This window comes from Capsicum annuum, chromosome 1 (assembly GCF_002878395.1).
Source record: "Capsicum annuum cultivar UCD-10X-F1 chromosome 1, UCD10Xv1.1, whole genome shotgun sequence".
In the NCBI taxonomy this organism is placed as follows: Eukaryota; Viridiplantae; Streptophyta; class Magnoliopsida; order Solanales; family Solanaceae; genus Capsicum; species Capsicum annuum.
In genome coordinates, this window is record NC_061111.1 from 194,530,529 (window position 1) to 194,551,540 (window position 21,012).

Genomic DNA, 21,012 nt, shown 5'->3' on the forward strand with positions numbered 1-21,012 from the left:
GAGGTTCTTGAAGTTGGATGTAGGAGCTTAGGGTTTTCTTTTTAAGGGAATTTAATGAAATATAACATATAATGCTTCTAATAGGCTTTAATTTAGGGTTTGGACGGATTTTGGGTAAGGGAGAATGACCAAAACTCCCCTAAAAATCAAATAATTCTCGAATCTGTCCTTTGGTGGTTTGTTTTGATAGTTTGAAGTAGATCAACCATAACATTTTACTCTGATATCCAAATTGGATGAAACCAATTTCATTAGAAAGAGGACTCTCATATCTTTCCGTTGATATATAGTATCTCACCCAGATCATTGTGTACGAGGAGGTATAATCGTTTGAAGTTGACCCCAAAATTTGCTTTTGATAGGCTGAAGTAGATCGACCATAACTTTTTTCTCCGATAGACAAATTGGATGAAACCAATTTCATTGGAAAGAGGACTCGCAGAGCTTTTCGTTGATATATAGTAAATCACCCATATCATTATGTACAAGGAGTTATGATCGTTTAAAGTTGGAGCAAAAATACGCCAGGCCTCAGTACTTTTTCCTGCACGTTTTACTGTTCACTACTATTCACGGTTCGATCGGAATGTTCATAACTCGTCGTTCGGGTGTCTATTTTGGATGATCTATATATCGTTGGAAAGCTTATTTGATACTCTATGCAATAGTGGGCATAATCTAAGACATTTCGCACGAAAAATTTATAATTCATTCTAGAAGATAGAATCCAACACGTTTACGCACAAAATTTCAATGAAAAATTTCCCGGGGTATTACAATGTTGCAGTACTAAAGCACATTTGAAGCTGATTCCAATCGATGAGTGACTTGTTGCAACAGATAATTAACCTGTTATGACAGATGACTTACCTGTTGCAACAAACGGTGCGTTTGTTGGAATCGAGTTCAGGTTCTATTGCAATATGTAACTAATCTTTGCAACAGATATTTACCTAGTTGCAACAGACAACACGCTGTTAGAATCGAGTTCAGGTTCTATTGCAACAGGTTATAATCTGTTGTAACAGATGGGTCATATGTTGCAATAGATGACTCATCTGTTCTATTCATGTCACGACACTATAAAGCCATAAACATGAATCCAATATATGAGTTTTCCGTTTAAATAAATGTCTCCTCTGTCGCATTAGATGATTGATCTGTTTAAACAAATGGCTCTTATGTTGTATTCATGTTCGCGTGCTATCTATTGTTGAAAAAACAGCACAATAGCAGTTACCCATATGACCAATTCAACTAAAAATCATAATTTGACTTATCAAAGTCTCCTATGAAGTAATGCCAAAGTGAAAAGTGATGTACGAAACAAAATCTGACCTAAAAAATTGGTCAAATAGCAGTAGTAGCAGTAACAACAACAACAACAATGGTCAACAAGAAAATGATGAAGATGATAATGAAGTAGAAGATGATGATAATGAAGTAGAAGATAATGAATAAAGCAGCAACAACAATGAACAACAAAGGTCGCTAAGAGAGAGAAAACAACAAACGATGAGAAGAGAGAGAAACACGTCTTTTCCCCCTCAGTTTCACGTTATATTAGGTAAACATTTAGATTAAAGTATAAATTTAAAAATTTATGGGCTATTCTCAAACTTACCCAACTTTGTTAATCCAAGTAATCGTCACACTTCTGCCACCACACTTAATTTCAAACTCTTTAATCATTTTTAGCTCAAAGCCCCCACATACTATGCTACTTATGAAATTTTCCCAAACAAATAATCCCAATTTTCTTTTTTAAAAACATTAAATCCAAAATAGCAAACAAAAAAGTTTTTCTCCAATTCCCAAACCAATCGGGAAAGCCCCCAAAACCCTTTCCCCTTGCAAGCGAAAAATTTCCTGCGATCTCTTCATATTCTCCCTCTCCCTTCACTTTCTTCTTTCCCTTTCCTCGTTGAATTCATAACTTACAAAATCCAAATTCAACATCATATATGTATCTATATTTTTAATTGAATTAGTTTTTGTATTTTGGAAATTTCTCTCAATTCCTTTCCCTATCCATGCATAGTCAATTTCCCGAAAAAATTCAGAAATATCTACTTCAATGGGTGCCTTAACATGTACTAACCGTAAACGCGGTGACGATTTTTTCACCTCAAATTACAAAACCCCACTTTCAGTTTCCTCCAATTTTGATCACATATCCAAAAAACCTAGGCTTATGAATCAAATCCATGATCACCCTATTCCCAGAAAATCAACAGTTACAAGAATTTTCAAATACCCATCCACCATAACTCCTATAAAAAGAGAAATTCATGCTCCTTGTAGACGATCAAAAATTGGTTTCTATTCAAATTTTGACAAAATGGGGAATTTTCTAGCGCAACAGTATGATAGAGCTAAAAGAAGTGCATATGAAACGCTGAGGTATGTGAAAAAAGATAAAGAAGTGATAAAAATTGATGATGATGACGACGAAAAAAATTGTGGAAAGGAATTGGAATTGGAAAATGTTTTTTTTGCGAAAAGGGGTCGTGCTAGCGGGTCAGGTCAGAAAAGGGAGGAGAGTAATGGGGTTGTTGAAATCATGGATAATTCTGATAGGAACTTTCAGGTTTCGAGTTTTTCGGCTGTAACAACAGTGTTAAATGATGGGAATTTGAAGGCGGAGAACACAGAAAAGATGCTGGATTCGTTATCTTTGAGTGGCAAGTTTGATGATGATTCTTCGTCCTCCGTACCATCGTATAAGAAATTGTTGGATTCAGCTGAGAAAAGAAATGATAATTTAAAGAGACTCCAGTTTCAGATAGAGTATACTGAGAAGCTTCGCGAGACACAACATTTGTTGAGGTCCCAGCAGAAAGAAGAATATGTTAAGGAGGTGATATTGCTCGAGCTTTTATTATAATGTCGTTTGATTTGCAATTATATGAAAAATTAAGCTGAAGTTTGTTATTTTTGTGGTTTATTAACTTGCAGGATGTGATCATAGAACCCTTTGTGCGCCTTGCCGAGGAGGAAGAGGCTGAAGTTTCTCGCGCTTTATCTAATTCTAACCGGTATAACTTATTTAAACTTCACTTTGTTTTCGGACTTCTGCAATGTTCAATTTTGCAATTTCTTTATATGTTTCATGGACTTGCTTTTGCAGGAGGAAGGTTTTGGTAACCCATGAAAATTCCAATATAGATATAACTGGAGAGAAATTGCAGTGTTTGAGACCTGGGGCATGGTTGAATGATGAGGTAATACTTTAAGTCAGTTACCGAGCTGTAGTGGTTATAGAAATATATTGGAATGGAGTAAGGGGATGAAGAAGTTCTCTTCTTTTCCAGGTCATTAATGTGTATCTTGAGTTACTCAAAGAGAGAGAAAAAAGGGAGCCCGAAAAGTTCTTGAAATGTCATTTCTTTAACACATTCTTTTACAAGAAGGTCAGTTCTATGCCTTTAAGCTCAACATTTGAGTTTCAAAGTTATTCAGTTGCTTGCTAGGTTACGGTTTGTGCTGTGTATTCAAAGATAAAGTGTATCAGCCATTCTAGGTTTATATCATTTTTCTTTTGCATGAATGTTCACACCATGGATGTTTTTCATGGGGGTTGGGGGGTGATTTTGTTTCCTTCATTTTTTTCTTTTCCCTTCCCATTTCACATTTCTTGGAATTGGAGGTTGTTTGTATGTCCAAGTCATTAAAAGCTTCAGACTAACTGGCTAGAACACCACAGTTAAATATAAAAATAAAATAAATACGTATGGATTTACATCACACAGACGCACTCCCAAAGTTGCTAACCATGTTTCCCCAGTCTGCCTGTCACTTTATACTCGGAGAAGAAAAAAAATGCACTTTTATCATGGATGCCCGAAGCATAGATTGGCATGCTTGATCATTAATCTTTTATAGCATTTATAAAAAAATGTTTTTCTTTTATTTGATGAGTTAAAAGCTTCATTGTAGCCTAAGTTGCTCGGACTCTCCAAAAATGTTGTTGCATCCGAGTCGGATCCTCCAAAAATACACTATTTTTGGAGGATCCAACACACACCCATTGATATTTTTAAAGAGTCTGAGCAACATAGATTGTAGCCATCAAGTATATGCAAAAGAGTACTGCATTCGAGTATATGCAAAAGAGTACTGCATTCGAGATTATAAAAATATTGAGTTGAACTCCTAAATATAGGTAGCTACCCTAAGATCAGAGTGCTAACAAAATGCAAAAATTGTCAGGGAATCTATAGGGGATATATTGTTCCAGCTGCATATTACAAAAAACGTCTAGCCTTAATAGGCTGGTATGGGGTTGATAAACCATCAAAGCATCTTCTGTTCCTTTCCGCCCTTAAATTCCTGCAAATGCAAGGTGGAATCATCCGCCATATGCTTCTGATGGATTTTTACCAGCTACTCCAACATTCAAAAGCCTCTTTGGTGGTCTGTGGCATGGCTCAACTGAGTCCAAAAAATGGATTGAAACATACTCCACATATCAGTGCAACTGTACATGAATTAAAATAAGATTTTTGGTTTCTATGGCCTTATATCACATAAAACATTTATCACAATCTGGATGCTCCTTTTGCTGAGGATGTCCTGAGTTAGTGAGGCTTCATGCAGCGCAGTCCAGCTAAAACATATGATATTTGGAAGCAGTTTTATCCTTCATATTAACTTCCAAGGCCAGTAGTCCCATTTTGTTTTGTGCCCGAAATGAAGCATATCCATCTTTGACAGAATCGCTTCCCATTATTACTCCATGTTAGCATGCTTCTCTCTAGACTGGAAGAGTAGAGAGAAGTTGAGGAGAGAGAAAGTTGAGGAGTTCATCATATTCCAGTCATGTATGTTTCTCTTGAAAAGAGGGTTCCTGGTGTTCCCGTCACTGTTTTTGGGATGGAAGAGTAAGGATCCCTAGAGATCTGAAACAGGTTAGGGAAGTCATCCTTTAGCTTACATCTGCTTCTTTTCTCTCCAGAGTTTGATGTGCATTAAATTCCCTGGTACAAATTGGGTTTTTTGTGAAAATTCCATCCCATAATTTGCATATGCACTTCCCGAGGTCAAACCCATATGGAGCTCTGGATAACTTAATACACCAGGGATTTTGGACACCATGTTTAGCATTTAAGACCTACTTCCAAAGAGCTGCTCTTCCTGCTGTACCTCCATAGCTACTTCATTAGGTGAGCTTTGTTGTGCATTTCCAGATTTTTTATACCCAGCCTTCCTTGAGTTTAGTCACTGTAACTTTGGACCACTTCACTAAGTGAAATTTATGCTCTTGTTGTTACCTTGTCATAAAAAGATCTTCTGAGTTTGTCAATCTGTTTCAGGACCTTGCCTGGCATAGAACATAGGGACATGTAATATGTAGGGATGCTGCCCAGGACATTGTTGACTAGTGTAAGTCTTCACTCCATTGAAAGATATCACATTTGCCATGTTGCAAGCCTCTTCTCACATTTCCTAGTTACCCCATTCCAGATGCCAGAAGTGTTGTATTTAGAACTTAATGGAAGCCCCAATAAATGGTAGGTAGTGAACCAATATTGCAACAGAAGATTCCAGTCAACTCCTCCAGAATTGGCACCTCATTTAAAGGGTCTATGACACTCTTAAATGCAAGCAGTGTTAGTTGAGATATCACACATGAGACTTATCTTCCCTTTTGATTCTTCCCTTTAAGCCTGTACTCTCCTGATGACCTTTGGAACATAGTTAGCACCATCTTGGTGCAGTTGTTGATACTAACTTAGAGATGACGAAGATGCTGCTTGGAATGTAATAAAGTTTTCTTATAACTAAGAATTTTCCAAGGGCCAGTGTTGCAAAGTTTAAAACTCGGTGGATGATGCCCAACCCTACCCTTCTCCACTTAAACACTCTGCTTTTGTCTATGTGGGTTTGAACTTCCGACGTGCGATTGGAATGTACTAACTAGTGCCTGCTCTAAAATGAAATTTCATTCGTGCATCAATAACCATGTTTCCTCTTTGTGTCCTTTTACCTTGCTCTCCAAGAGAAGAAAAGTTTGCTGGGTCTGCCTTCTTTGTCACAGACTGCTTATCTGATCTGCAAGGATCTCATGATCGGCTGATTGCCAATTGTTTCATTACCAACTTTTATAGTCACAATTTCTTAATGAATATCTGATAGTTGCTATGCTGATCTTTGTAGAGAACCTTGTTTCTGATGCTGATTTGAGTTCTATGCATGATCTGATGGTTGACATTTTCTGGTTTTCTCAGTCAAGTTGGTCCTCTAATTTTCTTGTCATTAGTCTCTTTAAGAATGCCCCCTGAATTTATCCTTTTGTTCAATATCATTGCATCTAACTCACTGGATAAAGGTTTCTGTATCAAATAGTTTATCAACTCCCAAGTGAAATCTGTGTGTGAAATTCTTATGAAGTTTCTTACAAGCAGAAGGTTGTATCTGCTAATTGTTCTTGTGGACATTTTCTGCAATTTCAGTTAATCAGTGGCAAGGGAGGCTATAACTATCAACCTGTGAAAAGATGGACATCCCAAAGGAAGTTGGGGTACAGCCTCTTTGAATGTGATAAAGTAAGAATTTTCATAATTCATCTCTCCTTTCTTACTTTTGTTTCTTGTCAATTGTATATTGATTGATATGCCCTAATTTACTTAGATTTTTGTCCCTATCCACAAACAAGTACATTGGTGTTTAGCTGTCATCAACAAGAAGGATGAAAAGTTCCAATATCTTGATTCACTTGGAGGAAGAGATCATCAAGTACTGAAAGTGCTGGTATGTTTTGTATCTGCTTACCAGGAATTTGTTTTTCAAGAGAATGCATATGTGACATTTTGTTTTCAATTCTTATCCCATTTACTTCCTTCTGACTGTAGTCAATATTTCATAATATGTTCTATGCAATCTGCAAACTATTATTTCTTAAATTGGAGACTTGAGGAAAAACAAAAAAACTTTACCACCTCCATTGAACCTTTTAATATGTTAGTCATGACGCTGACGCAATTTACTGGTTAATAGTGGATGGAAATAGATGAGAGGTTTTAATCTTGTTTATATTGCCTCCTAAGCAGATGGGGTGCTCTGTGTTGAATTGCTGCTCATATCCATTGGAATCACACTATCCAATTGGTTAGGTTTTTTACGAGACTGGTTTATTGTAGATAAGGGCATCCTCTTCCTTGTCACTATTTAGTTTAATTTGCTGTTTTTTTCATATCCATTGGAATCACACGATTCAGCATCCCTTCGTCCACTCAACTCCCTTCACATTGCCACCATCAGATTTCTATCAATAAGAGACAACAGTGGCAGGATCAATCATTTTTGTTGTAGCTTTGTAATTATTTGAAGAGAATAAGTGTCATTTGATTTATAACAATGTTAATCAGATAACTGGGTTTATATTAAATTAAATAGCTGGGATTCATTTCTCGCTTCAATAGAGTGTATGAATGATTGTGAGGTGGGCACTGGACAGTTTTGGGTAATTAATGCAAGTTCTTGAGGGCTTCAGAGGCATCTCCACAGCCCCCGACACTATCAGGTGGAAGCATGAAAATGACGGCCTGTTCATATAAACAGAACTTATAAAAAGGAAGCTGAATTGGAGCCGACCATGGAAGAAAACCTGGAAAAGTTCGGCACCAACAACTGTCAAGTGCCTTACTCACGAGAGACTACAGAGAAGGAAGATTCAGCTTGCCTCTAGGTGTTTTTTCGAGTGAGGAAAGAGAGACAAATAGTCATTTGTTTCTTCATTGTAAAGCTACCTCACAATTATGGTTTTTGTTTCTAAGTTTAACAGAGACCAAGTGGTCTATGCCTGAACACACATCAGATCTCTTGGCTGTTGGATTAGGAGGGGTGGTAGTAAGAGTCAGAAGATATGGTGGAGAGTAATTCCATTTTGCATTTGGTGGAGGATCTAGAAGGAAAGGAATGGAAGATGTTTTGAAAAGAGAATCAACTCCATTCAGAAAGTCAAAGAGAACTTATTGCAACTTCATTTTATTGGTGTAAAGAACATTGTATAGAAGAAGCTGAATAGTTAGTTTATCTTTTAGGTTCTTTGTAAGTAATCTGGGTTGATTGTAACGAGTTTCTGGAGGTCTCCAATATGTACTTAATGCTGAGGAATACACCATTACCAGTTTCCAAAAAAAAAAAAAAAAAGAGAATTCCAAAGAAGCCATCAATTATAAACCCACATTGCCATCATAATTTTGTCATGGCACTTTTCTCAAAGTCTTTTCTTTCAACCTATTTTAGTGTGAGCTGTCAGTGCCTTCAAAATGGAGGAGGAAGAGAAGTGGTCGAAGAAAAAAGAAGAGAAATTTCTCAGTTAAATTTACGGTAGAATTCAGTGCTGATCAAAGAATGAAAAAAGAGAATATAAAGCAAAAGACAAGCTCTTTTTTAACACTGGTAGATGCAATTTGTGTTTGAAAGAAAAAGAATTTCATGTTTATTGAGTTTTGGTTTAGATTGAAGGATGTGATGATCTGCGGAAATTGGAAATTACATGTGCAGGCCAGGTACTTCATTGACGAGGTGAAGGACAAGAATGGGAAAGATATTGATGTTAGGTCATGGAAGCTTGAATTTGTTGAGGACCTCCCAGAGCAAGAGAATGGGTGCGTAGTACCTGAATCTTTATTTATTTATTTATTGATAAGGGCATAATAAATTAATCTTGTTAGTCTTAACAATTTCTCCTGACATATTGGAGACTCATTTATATATATTATTCTTCATATGCGCTTATTAAAAATAAAAATGATCCTCATACTGCTATTAGAATAACATCTTCCTCCATTTCAAGTTGGTTGTCTTACTTTCTATGTTAGTCTGTTTCAAAAGGAATGCCTCTTTCCTTTTTTGGTAACTTTTTAATTTCAAATCTTCCACATGACATGTTTAAGACCACAAGATTAAAGGGCATTTGGTACATTCTACATATTTTTAATTTATGACCAAAAGATTAAAAAGTCTTCTTTACTTTCTTAAACTTCGTGTCAAGTCAAAACTAGACAACAAATTGAATTGGAGGGAGTACCTGTTGCTGTGGGAGGAATCCCGTGGAATCAGTCGAGGTGAGCGTAAGGCAACAAATTGAATTGGAGGGAGTACTTGTTACTGGTGAGAGGAATCCTGTGGAATCAGTCGAGGTGAGCGTAAGGTGGACCGGCCACCACAATTACCTCAAAGTAATAAAATGGAGTGCGTAATTTATGGCTGATTGGATTTATTTTTCATACTGTTAAGTTCGCTTTCTATTGGTAACCATATTTATGATGTGCCTTTTAAAGTCATGAATAGTTCTTGTTCTACACTTCTACTAATACTTTCTGATCCCTTTATCACAAGTAAGATAGCAATGAAGCACATATAAGTAAAGATGGTCGTTGCAATGCTATAGACTCCATGACATGTTATTTAGGGCAGACTGGTTTTATTTTTAATCCTTTAAGTTGGCAATGCCCGATTTAAGTGAAGATTAAAGTGTCCAAAAGTTTGAATAATTTGTGCTGTCCTGATCTTGGCATATCCCATTCTTATAAATGTGTGTATAAGCATCGTGCTACACAATGAGCCTCTCTGTAGCACTAGCTGTATTTTAGAATTTGACTATTGGATGAGAAATTTATCATGTCTTGTCTGGTGTAAAAATTCAGAAGTAGTTCTATGCCATAACCCTGGTGGTTCTTCTGGCATAATTAGTTCCAATGCAATTTAGAGTGCGTTATTTTGAATAAGTTTTTCTTTCATTTGCTTGTAGTGTTTATATGGATTAGATACACCATTTATTCTGTGTCCTATATGGTATTAACAGTTCCTTGGTGAAATTATATGTTTCATACAGGTCCCAATCAATAGTATACAGACTTTACCCAAGTGGTTCTTCATAATTAAGTACTCCCTCCATCCTAATTTATGTGACACTCTTTTCGTTTTAGATAGCCCCGAAAAGAATGAAACCTTTCTATATTTAGTTACAATTTGACTTTAAACTTCCCACTTTATCCTTAATGAGATTATTTATAAATACACAAATATCTTTGGTTTACTTTAGACTACAAGCTTCAATAGTCTTCCTTTCATTCTTAAACTTCACTCAGTCAAATCCTTCACATAAATTGGGATGGATTTAATTTTTTTCTCTATGATGCGTAAGATGATCACAATATCTTTGCAGCTAGTACAAATTCTTGCTACTTTCTATGTTCTGCTTTGTGCAGTATTACTCTTGGAATCTCGTTATGCTAACTGAATGCTCTTTCGTGTGTTGAATTTTGCAATAAACCGGAAAGATACTTATGCATGTAATTTAAATTTTAGGATCAATTACCTAGACATCGCCTCTGATTTAACAACATCCAATGGACCTCCCTCTTCCAGTTTGAGAAACTATTAATACCTTCCTCCTTAATGGTAAAAGTTGATGGTTCAAGTTGCTAGTAATTTGACTGATATATCCTCCTTGAAACATTTTGCAAGATACCACCAAAAAAAAGGAAAAAGAACGGGAAAATAAGTAGAGAACAGTATTATAGGGATGTAGCTTACATGATCCATATCTCCAACCGCAAGTGCTCTTTCTGATGTGTGTCGATGATCAGCAAAGCTACGATAGGGAAAGGCTAGATGACACTACGCTCGAAGGAAGTGAGGGGGGCCATGAACCTTCCCCTCTTTTAAAAGATATCTATAAGTTTATTTAGCTTGTTTTTTGTTAAATACACTTAACATTGGAGGGCAAATGGATGGGAACTTAAAATTTGTGCTTTTAAAGTTCGAAGGGACACAGACTGACAGCAAAGGGAAGTTGATCTAATAATCTAATAATGAAACATCAAACTAGGGGGAAGTTATATTAAGTTTTGTTAATAATTGGGAAGCTCTAACTAATTGACCCTAAATTTTGTTACAATAGCATGCCCGATCTCACAAGGTAGGGATAAGGTCTGCGTACACTGTACCTCCCCAGCCTCCACCTTGTGGTATTATATTGTTTTTTTTTTTGTTGTTATGATGCCCAATCTATCTTTTAGCTGGTTCAGGTTACAAGAAATATGAATTCTTTAAATCTCTATAGGTTGCTTAAATTTTCTACTAACTTCTGTGGATGAAGTTTGTTGTCTGGTCATACTGATAAAACCTGCCACTTTGAACAGGTTTGACTGTGGTATGTTCATGCTCAAATATACTGATTTCTACAGCAGAGATATAGGACTCTGTTTCAATCAGGTAAAACAATGTACTGCAATACTCACTGCAGCTCTTGATGAAAATGAAAATGATGAGGCAAGCTGTTCGAAACGGGCTGAGTAGGAAGGGGAACTAATATGTGTATGTATGCATATATTGAATATGTACACACACACATGCACAATTTATGTGTGTGTGTGTATGTTTGGGGTTTATTATACTAAAATTTTCCACTTTGGGTTTCTTGATACTAAAATATGACATCTGATCTTCCCATGCTACGTTGGAAGGCAAAAATCTCTCCAGGAGCTGTGTATAATTCACTGCTTCTCTCTCTCTCCTTGAAAGCCTTCTCGGTTTCTTTCCATGTTTTGGAAGTTTATCGACTGCTTGTCTGGGAACTACTCCATAGTTTGCCCATTTTTTCCTACGAGTTAGTACTTGTTTTGGGTTATAAAGAACTCCAGCTCTACCTGAGATGATGGTAGCTGTAATTTTTCCCTAAGCACGTCTTTATGCCAAGCAGCCAGCTGGCTTGTCCTAATTTTTGGAAGCTAATTATTCCTGCGTTTCTCCTTGATCTTTGTGATAGAAGTGTTTTCTGATTTTCCCTTTTGGTAAATGATTTTTGTTTTTGCTACTTTGTTTTTAAGATACTCTAGGACCTGGGGGATGGTGTCTGGTGGTGTTAGCCCTTGTGACTGATCTTCTGCAAGAAAACATGCTTATTGAAACTATAGATGATGTCATCCTTTCCTTGTAGGAGCACATGCGATATTTTAGGACGAGGACTGCCAAGGAGATCTTAAGGTTGAAAGCTGAGTAAAAAATCCTGACCATGCTCTTTCTTCCCTACAATTTTACATATCTGGTGTCAGCAAAGGAGTGGACTATACAGTTTGTTGCCATGATTGATGCTTCGTTAACAATTTCCTGAAGGCCTTGTCTGATTTGTATATTTGGTGGTTTGAAATCCTAGCAAGCTAGTTTGTCTGATTAAGACATGATTTTGTAGGTCGAGGATGGTAGTGCTTTAGTTTTTTTCTTTATTCTTTCCCTTTTGTGTAGGTCCTTACAATTCTCAAATATAGCATCCATCTGTCTTTGGGACAAAGCTTAGAATGATTGAGGAGTTACTAACAGCTAAACCATCTCTATTTGTGAAGATGTATCGTAAAGCAAGATCAAAATTGTAATTTTTGAAATTTTTTCTAGAGTTTGAGATTTCTGTTGTATGATCTGTTAAGATATGCATAGGCAAGTGTTGCACACGCTGGGTTTACCATCTTGTCACCAGGCAAATTCAAATTTGGTGTCTACAAATGGTTTATTCAGTTGATGTTTCGTGTTAAGGCTGCCTAGGGCCGGAAAACAAGCTCGACTTTGGCTGGGTTAGAGAACTATTTTTTAAATTGTTATTTTTTCTTTTCTTGGATCCAGATACTCCTCATCTTGAGTTTGATCAATTAATGTTGGTTCCTTTTGCGACTAATAATTGTCATGGACACATTAGCTATTTTTTCAATATGAGACAACTGGTTCATAACAATCTCCTCTGCTTGAGAATCAACGACCTCGTTGGTCACGGCTGGCACCCCTCTTAGGTCCAGGCCACCACTCCGAGTCGTGGCTTCATGCGTGGATCGATCCTCGTTGGTCACGGCTATGCCTAGTTGGTCACGGCTGGCACCCCTCTTGGGTCTAGACCACCACTACTGGCACACAACCACCACTCTGAGTCGTGGCTTCTCTATTTTTTCAATATGGGACAATTGGTTCATAACAATCTCCTCTGCTTGAGAATCAACAACCTCGTTGGTCACGATTGGCACCCCTCTTAGGTCCAGGCCACCACTCCGAGTCGTGGCTTCATGCGTGGATCGATCCTCGTTGGTCACGGCTATGCCCAGTTGGTCACGGCTGGCACCCCTCTTGGGTCTAGACCACCATTACTGGCACACAACCACCACTTCGAGTCACGGCCCAACGCGCGGCTCCCCACACGTGGATCGATCCTCGTTGGTCACGACTGGCACCCCTCTTGGGTCCAGGCTACTACTCTTAGTGCGCAGGCCACCACTCCGAATCACGACCCAACGCGTGGAACTCTCAATGAAAGCACCAATGTTATAAATTAAACGGGAGAGCCCAACCCATAAGGTGGGAGAACCATCTCTCTTTTTTCAATGTGGGACAATTGGTTCATAACAATAAAACTGAACTAGCTTGAAAATTTGCCGACATAAAGAAGGATCATGTAGTAGTTAAAGTGAAACTGATAAACATGCTTGATTGCTGAGACACAACAAAATATTTGAAATGATTTGGATATAAGAAACAGTAAAATCCCACGTTGGAACAGACACTAAGCACAACTGTTCTACACAAAAAGTGCACCAATTCCAACGCTGTCTCAAGAAATTTTTTCCCTTTTTCAATTGCAACCACTAAAACTCTGAGCAACATTAGTATAGGTTGGAATAATACATTCCTAATAACACTAACATATACTTAATGTCCATGCTGTCGCCCCAGTCTGAATCTTATCGGTTGACTACTCTGAGCCGCTCCGCGAGAGAATCCAAAGAAACTTCTTAAATTGTAACTGGAGCAGCATGGTACAAAAAACAATGTCAAAACATCTGTTTCGTTTGTACAAGCTCAGAAGAGACCATCATTTTTCCTCTCTTAAGTAAATTTGCTCAATCAAACTTACTGCTTGATGTTTTATGCACACATTTTTTGCACAAGAGGAATAAGACATTTCTTAAAATAATTACAAGAGGCAGAAGCAAAAACAAGGTAGAAATAGGTGCCCTGCTGATTGTATCCATGTAACTTGCTGTCTAGCGTGGTACCCTCTTTCTACTCAGTATTTCCTGCTCCGTCAGTCGATGCTGGAACCTAGCATGGTGAGCCTGGAGGCTGATCAGACTTGCTGCTTTGCGTGATAGCACAACGCTCAGCTGGGTCATATAATTGCAATGAGACTACCAGGTTGATCGACTTCAGCCAACAGTTTCATTTCCTGGTAGTGAAAGGCAAAATATATTAATCATATCAAGCACATCACTGACGGTCTCATTTTTTTACTTCCCTGGTCTACAAAATTTTTTTTTTCAATTGGTTTTGTTTATAGGAACTTAAGAGGGTATAATAAAAGTTCGCACAATATAATGATTTCTGAAAATATCACTAGACAAACAGAAAACGAAGTAAAGATGGACAAAAATTTGAACCTGTGCACTTTCTAGATAAATGTCACAGAATCACTGATTTTCTATTTGTGACAAATAGAGCAAAATAAGTGATGAACTTTTTTCTCCTACTGCCCCCTAATTCAAATCTGATTTAAAGAATCATAGCACATAAAAACATGGGAAGATTGTAGTACAAGACAAAAAAATGGGTGAGGAAAGGGTCTGTCACGACCTGAACTGGGGCTTGGCCGTGACGGACATCACGAACCATGAAGGCCCGGAGTGCCCTTTTCTATTTGGTAATCATGCACAACATTCATATAATAAAAGAAAATGTGGAAATATAATCGAATACGGAAACATGGTCATATTCAGAATTTAATTTAACAATGAAAGATAAAACCCCAATATCAACAAAACAACATCTGAATCAGTCTGCGAAATCTCTACTACATCTGAAAATGACAACTGTTTGAAACTGGGACAAGGCCCCCAGTGGACCTAAACCAAAATAAATAACATAATTTGAAAGACATAGGCCTTCTGGAATAAAGAAGGCTCACCAACTGCACACATCACTGCTGTCTGAAAACTCTACGGCCTAGCAGGACCTCTGAATTGAGTTTTAGACCCTGGGAGGAAGGAGGGGTCAATACAAATGTACTGGTACGCAGAGCAATCCACAATAAAGCTTTTCATATAAATAAAATAGTTGAGAGCTAATCATAAAACATCATATAGGATATAAATTTCAAAACACATAGGCATTTTTGATAATCATAAAACCTTTCTGTAAATGCAATTTTTGATCTTTGTATTACTTCTAAGTTAGGTGGCACTCCCCTACAAGTCTGATATTCCACGGGTTATATGAAATCTGCCATTGACTCGGCGGGGAAGCCCCCAACCCAAGTGTGCCGCAAGGATTGGAGTGTCTGAGTCTGATACGCCACAGGGCACTAGGCCAGCGTATAATAATATACCCGATTCGGCAAATCACGGTTTTGGACAATGAGTTGTCTGAACTTGTGCCTTCTTCGGGGAACCACCTAAGCTCTCTTTATGCCCAATTTTAGTCTGTTCTGAAACATACATCATTCTAGTTTCAAAATCTAAAAATCTGATTTCAAACATGCATTCTATTCTGTTCTAAATTAACATGGCATTATCTGAGTTAGTGTCGTCACACCAAGACTTGCAAGTCCTATTTCTGAGCCATAATGCATCATGCAAGATTCTTTCATCAAAAACTCAATTCAGACCACCCAAACATACAGATAGTATAAGAGATTTCATGTTCCGAAACATAAGTCAAAGCTATGCAAAAATTCTTCAAACATATGGTGGTCACGTGCTTTGGGCAAAACCATGCACTCTTTTATTATATGCATATTCAACATTTATCAACATGTACAACCCTCTCTTTTGAAATCAAAAGCATAACCCAAATATAACATTACTCAAGACATTTCATATCATGTTTTTCAAGATGCATTCAAAACAATTCATAGCATATCATAAGTAAAGAAAAATCATAACAAGAGAGGGATTTTTCATGAGTTATATTCTCAATTCAATGCCTAAGGGCCAAAACAATATCATCAATACTTCTAAAACATGAATGTATTCATAAATTCAAAACCCCTTTCTTAAAATCATGATTTCACTGCCTTAGGCTGACGACCAGGTCTAACGGGCCGTCACACAGCTGATAAGTCGTTAGCCTCATTGTCATGTTTTGGCAGACAGATACTTTAAAGTAAAATGAGCACAACTTTCTACCCTGATTACGGGTTAAAGCGAAACTAGTGGCGTTGGAAAGAGGACTCAAAGAACTTTCATTTGATATATAGTAGGCCACCCATTTCGTCATATACAAGGAGTTATTATCGATTGAAGTTGATCCATATTTTGACGCTCACTAAAACTTGAACAATAGGAAAACTTTCAACTGTTTGAGCTAAAATACTTGGAAAAATTTGAGATTATGCGCTGAACTCTTATGAACCGAGTCATGACTAAATAGATGAATCTGAAACATGATGCTTGGACTGAACTAGATTCGCAATTTACATGGATGAAATAGATTATCTCTTGGGGATTGTCATACGCATGAGACTTCAACTAGTAGGACTGGGTAAAAAGGTGGAAAACCACAGTAACTTGTCTGCCTAACTGTTAAAATGAATTGCTGGCTATACAAACTGAATTATACTTGGAAACTTATTGTTAACTGGAGTATCTCTTTAACACTTTTTCAAAGGAAGTTCTAGTAACATTAGGGAGCAAAAGAATCTAGGGCATAATCTACACCAGACATCTGACTAAGGAATCACAATATTGACACTAGTTTATAGCATGGAATATAGACATATAACTCATAAACTAGGGTAGAAGTACCCGGCCTTAGGCAATGCAACTTCTTACTTTCCAGCTTAGCATACTTCCCCAATACTCCCTTAACTATACTATTCCCCTTAAATACTATGCTCAATCGATTCAACTTAAAATTGTCATATGGGCATTGATAAATCTTCTACTAATATGTAAAGTGACTTAAATTCTCTCACCGCGATCAAGCCTAACTCCAAACAACAAAATACAATATATCGCACAACGATACTAGTCTAAACATATGATTCAGTTTTCTATATCTTTTTAGAGATCACACCCTAAACATAACGTGCCTTACCACTTTAATGACGACTAACTCTGAACTCTTACTATGGATTTACTAGAACATATTACGTTCCTCCACTTAATTCCCAACATGTCATTCAAGCCTATTTTTATAACCACATATGAACTTCAAGGCAAACACCCATAAACGCATACTTCACATAGTCTCTAGACCATTGTCAATATAACTCCCACGCGCTATCCCAAGAACATACACATAAATTTCCACTAACCATCATATGTATCAAAGACTTGGCCCCAAATCTTACTTCACTTATGGTCTTATCTCAGACAAGCATACAATGATCTTTCATCAAGAAGAAACATCTACTCATCACCACTATCATTACATAAGGAGGAGTCACTAAAAGGTTAGAACATAAGACCTTGAAACATGGAAGGATATTATACGAGAATTGACACTTAACTGAGGCCTGAGGAACAATGAATCAACATCAGGGATTCATTAAAGTGATCTGAATTGAGAGTATACCTGTTTATAAGCTGAATCTCGCCAATCATTTGGTGTGTAGCATGTGTTATGGGAACTGAGCACACTATAAAGCGTGAGTACATGAGTCATGAGCTGCATGACCTCAACTTGGAGTTCATAACTTATGGAATGTGATTCCGATTACTGAAATGAACTGGAATTCCTCATTTAGGAACTGGAAGAGCACATGATTTTCTATCATATGTATGAACATGGAACATGATCATGGAACTGAAACGTAAGGCATGAGTAGGTATTGGGATAACTGAAAAATACTGAGATAAGAATGGGTTGAGTCTTACCCTCACTTTCTGATGTTCTATATCATACTGACATCACTACTAGAATCTGAGAGCCTGTCTTGGTTATTCGTTCTATCATCTCCACCTTAACTCAAGCCATCATCTTAAATTTGAGAGATCCCTTACTAGAATCTAACTGAACTACACTTACTGCACTCTAGGGTCTGAAAAAATGACCATACACGCATATCATAGAACTTAACCTGAATGACTACACCTGAAAGTGGAAAACCCACTGTTAATACTACCTTTTGAGATACGCTCTATCTTCTGTAGCCACCAATAGTCATCATATAATACTTGAACACTTACTAACTTTGAATCTTCATAAGTATCCCCATAGTTGAAGTGCACACCCTCTGGTGCTTCTACTCTTATTTCTATTAGTTCAACGTTCAAAACTCAACCTAGATTCTAACACTTAACATAGATATCACCAAGCTTTTAATAAACCATACTTCTTCTATCACATCCTACTAATATCGAGACCCCAAACTTATATCTCTCTACCATGAGGATCAAGATCATATCAAAAGGCTCAACACTAGCAGTCAAAACTCCTTAACTTGGCCATTTAGAACACCATGTACCATCTAACTAGTCTTTCTCCACCTAGCAACTCAACGGTACAACTAGCCACACACAATATGTAATAGCCTTAGAAGAAAAAAAAACACCACAATGTCATATCACCTTGACAAATAACTCCTTTTCTACCTTCTATTAAACTAACACACAAGGACGTATCACTTAATTACCAACTCAATCTCATGCGAAAAGATTTTGCTGTACATATATTCAACAAACATAAGAATAATAAGTTGAACATCAAGTTGCTAGTGAATCAAAATAGGCCTCACACGGCTTCACTAGACTTTAATTTTCAACAACACAATGATAACAAGATTACAAGAGATAGAAACTTAACACACAATAATCAATGATTTAAGAATACACATCTTACTATATATGAATAAAAATCCGAGTCAAACACTTCCCCTACAGACTACCATACAATCCATACATGCTACTAGCTACCACATTAGTCTATCACTATAAAAGGGGTAAATCATCCTCAAACATCGGTTATTCAACTAAAATATTTATCTACAAAAAAGTCACCCTCACTCTGACTTCTAACTTTGTGACTTCATATCTCCAACTTTTTGGTCCAATATCACTACCAATAGGTCATGACAATAACACTTTAACTCATACTACTATTCGGGTGGAAATATTGTTCCAATATTCTGCTACACATCATTCCCCTTTTTAGGCATGACATCTGCAACATAAATTTTGAAAAGGACTGAATACACTCAATACTGAAGGTTGAAAAGCACGATCTCATCAGAATCAATGTTCACACTAAAATCAATACACTCTGAAGCACTAACGTACTCTTCTCAAGCCCTTGCAAAATTTTAAAATCTTATATGGCTCAATCAGAAAGGACCATACCATTTAGACTCTAAACTTCTGCACTTGAATCACCCCAATAATGAGACATATCCAAACACATCAAAGTAAGGAAAGAATTGAGATAACTTTACTTTCATATGGGCGACACCATAGCATAAATTAGAGAGTGAAAGAGGAACATTCTGACTCCATAGCATGAACTAGAACATGAAGAAAAATAGACATTCCAAAATGCCTAGTAGCCTCCTGCTTATAAGTGTGGCGCGCTACACACCCATAAATAAGACTCTACCCAACGTGATTTCACAGACACCCTGGGACCATGAACTATGCTCTGATACCAAGTTTGTCACGACCTAAATTGGGGCCCGGCCGTGACAGACATCCCGAACCATGAAGGCCCGGAACGCCCTTCTCTTTCTGGTAATCAGAAATATAATCAAATATGAAAATATGGTCATACTCTAAATTTAATTTAACAATGAAGGATAAAACCCTAATATCAACAAAACAACATCTGAACAAATCTGTAAAATCTCTACAATATCTAAAAATAACAACTGTTTGAAACTGGGACAAGGCCCCAAGTAGACCTAAACCAAAATAAATAACATAATCTGAAAGATATAGGCCTTCTGGAATAAAGAAGGCTCACCAATTGCACACATCACTACTGTCTAAAAACTCTACGGCTTAGCAAGACCTCTGAACTGAGTTTTAGACCCTCGGAGGAAGAGAGGGGGGGTTAATACAAATGTACTGATACACAGCGCAATCCAAAATAATGCTTTTCATATAAATAAAATAGTTGAGAGCTAATTATAAAACATCATATAGGATATAAATTTCAAAACACATGGGCATTTTTGATAATCATAAAACCTTTCTGTTAATGTAATTTCTGATCTTTGTATTACTTCTGAGTTAGGTGGCACTCCCTTACAAGTATGATATTCCACAGGCTATATGGAATCCACCATTGACTCGGCGGGGAAGCCCCCAACCCAAGTGTGCCGCAAGGGTTGGAGTGTCTGAGTCTGATACGCCATAGGGCACTAGGCCAGTGTATAATAATATACCCAGATCGGTAAATCACGATTTTGGGCGATGAGTTTTCTGAACTCGTGCCTTTTTTGGGTAACCACCTAAGCTTTCTTTATGCCCAATTTTAGTCTGTTTTGAAACATGCATCATTCTAGTTTCAAAATCTGAAAATCTGATTTCAAATATACATTCTATTTAGTTCTGAATTAACATAGCATTACCTAAGTTAGTGTCATCACACCAAGACTTGCAAGTCCTATTTATGAGCCATAATGCATCATGCAAGATTCTTTCATCAAAAACTCAATTCAGACCACCCAAACTTACAAATAGTATAAGAGATTTCATGTTCTGAAACATAAGTCAAAACTATACAAAAATTCTTCAAACATATGGTGTTCACGTGCTTTGGACAAAACCATGAACTCGTTTATTATATGCATATTTAACATTTATCAACATGTACAACCCTCTCTTTTAAAATCAAAATCATAACCCAAATATAACATTACTCAAGACATTTCATATCATGCTTTTCAAGATGCATTCAAAACAATTCATAACATATCATAAGTAAAGGAAAATCATAACAAGAGAGGGATTTTTCATGAGTCATGCTCTCAATTCAATCATCAACCTTAAAACACATGCTTATATATATATATATATATATATATATATA

The 21,012-nt window shown here is 37.0% G+C and overlaps 1 protein-coding gene across 12 annotated transcripts; it reads left to right on the forward strand.

Moving 5' to 3' along the window:
* The first annotated feature begins 1,758 nt into the window (after positions 1 to 1,758).
* On the forward strand, positions 1,759 to 12,472 carry LOC107842937 (ubiquitin-like-specific protease ESD4). Of its 12 annotated transcripts, none has more exons than XM_016687003.2 (9): positions 1,759 to 2,860; positions 2,959 to 3,038; positions 3,131 to 3,224; positions 3,315 to 3,413; positions 6,456 to 6,548; positions 6,634 to 6,753; positions 8,512 to 8,615; positions 11,157 to 11,229; positions 11,954 to 12,472. In XM_016687003.2, exons 1-9 carry the CDS (start codon positions 2,078 to 2,080, stop codon positions 12,014 to 12,016), a joined length of 1,509 nt encoding a protein of 502 aa, XP_016542489.1. In that variant the 5' UTR covers positions 1,759 to 2,077; the 3' UTR covers positions 12,017 to 12,472. The 12 variants fall into 12 exon arrangements, 5 of the variants coding, with proteins under 5 accessions (XP_016542489.1, XP_016542482.1, XP_016542498.1 ...); XR_007053170.1 differs by lacking the exon at positions 11,954 to 12,472 and adding an exon at positions 9,002 to 9,149 and having other exon boundaries at positions 1,761 to 2,860; positions 11,157 to 11,258; XR_007053171.1 differs by lacking the exons at positions 8,512 to 8,615; positions 11,157 to 11,229; positions 11,954 to 12,472 and adding exons at positions 4,213 to 4,910; positions 5,042 to 5,165; positions 5,316 to 5,385 and having other exon boundaries at positions 1,761 to 2,860; positions 6,634 to 6,729.
* Positions 12,473 to 21,012: the final 8,540 nt, after the last annotated feature.

What these genes read in the sequence shown, in the direction of transcription:
- LOC107842937 (XM_016686996.2), top strand. Translation starts at nt 2,078, where the DNA reads ATGGGTGCCTTAACATGTACTAACCGTAAACGCGGTGACGATTTTTTC. An exon ending in AAGAAGAATATGTTAAGGAG is followed by an intron (nt 2,861 to 2,958) that starts GTGATATTGCTC and finishes ATTAACTTGCAG; the next exon opens with GATGTGATCATAGAACCCTT. An exon ending in ACACATTCTTTTACAAGAAG is followed by an intron (nt 3,414 to 6,455) that starts GTCAGTTCTATG and finishes CTGCAATTTCAG; the next exon opens with TTAATCAGTGGCAAGGGAGG.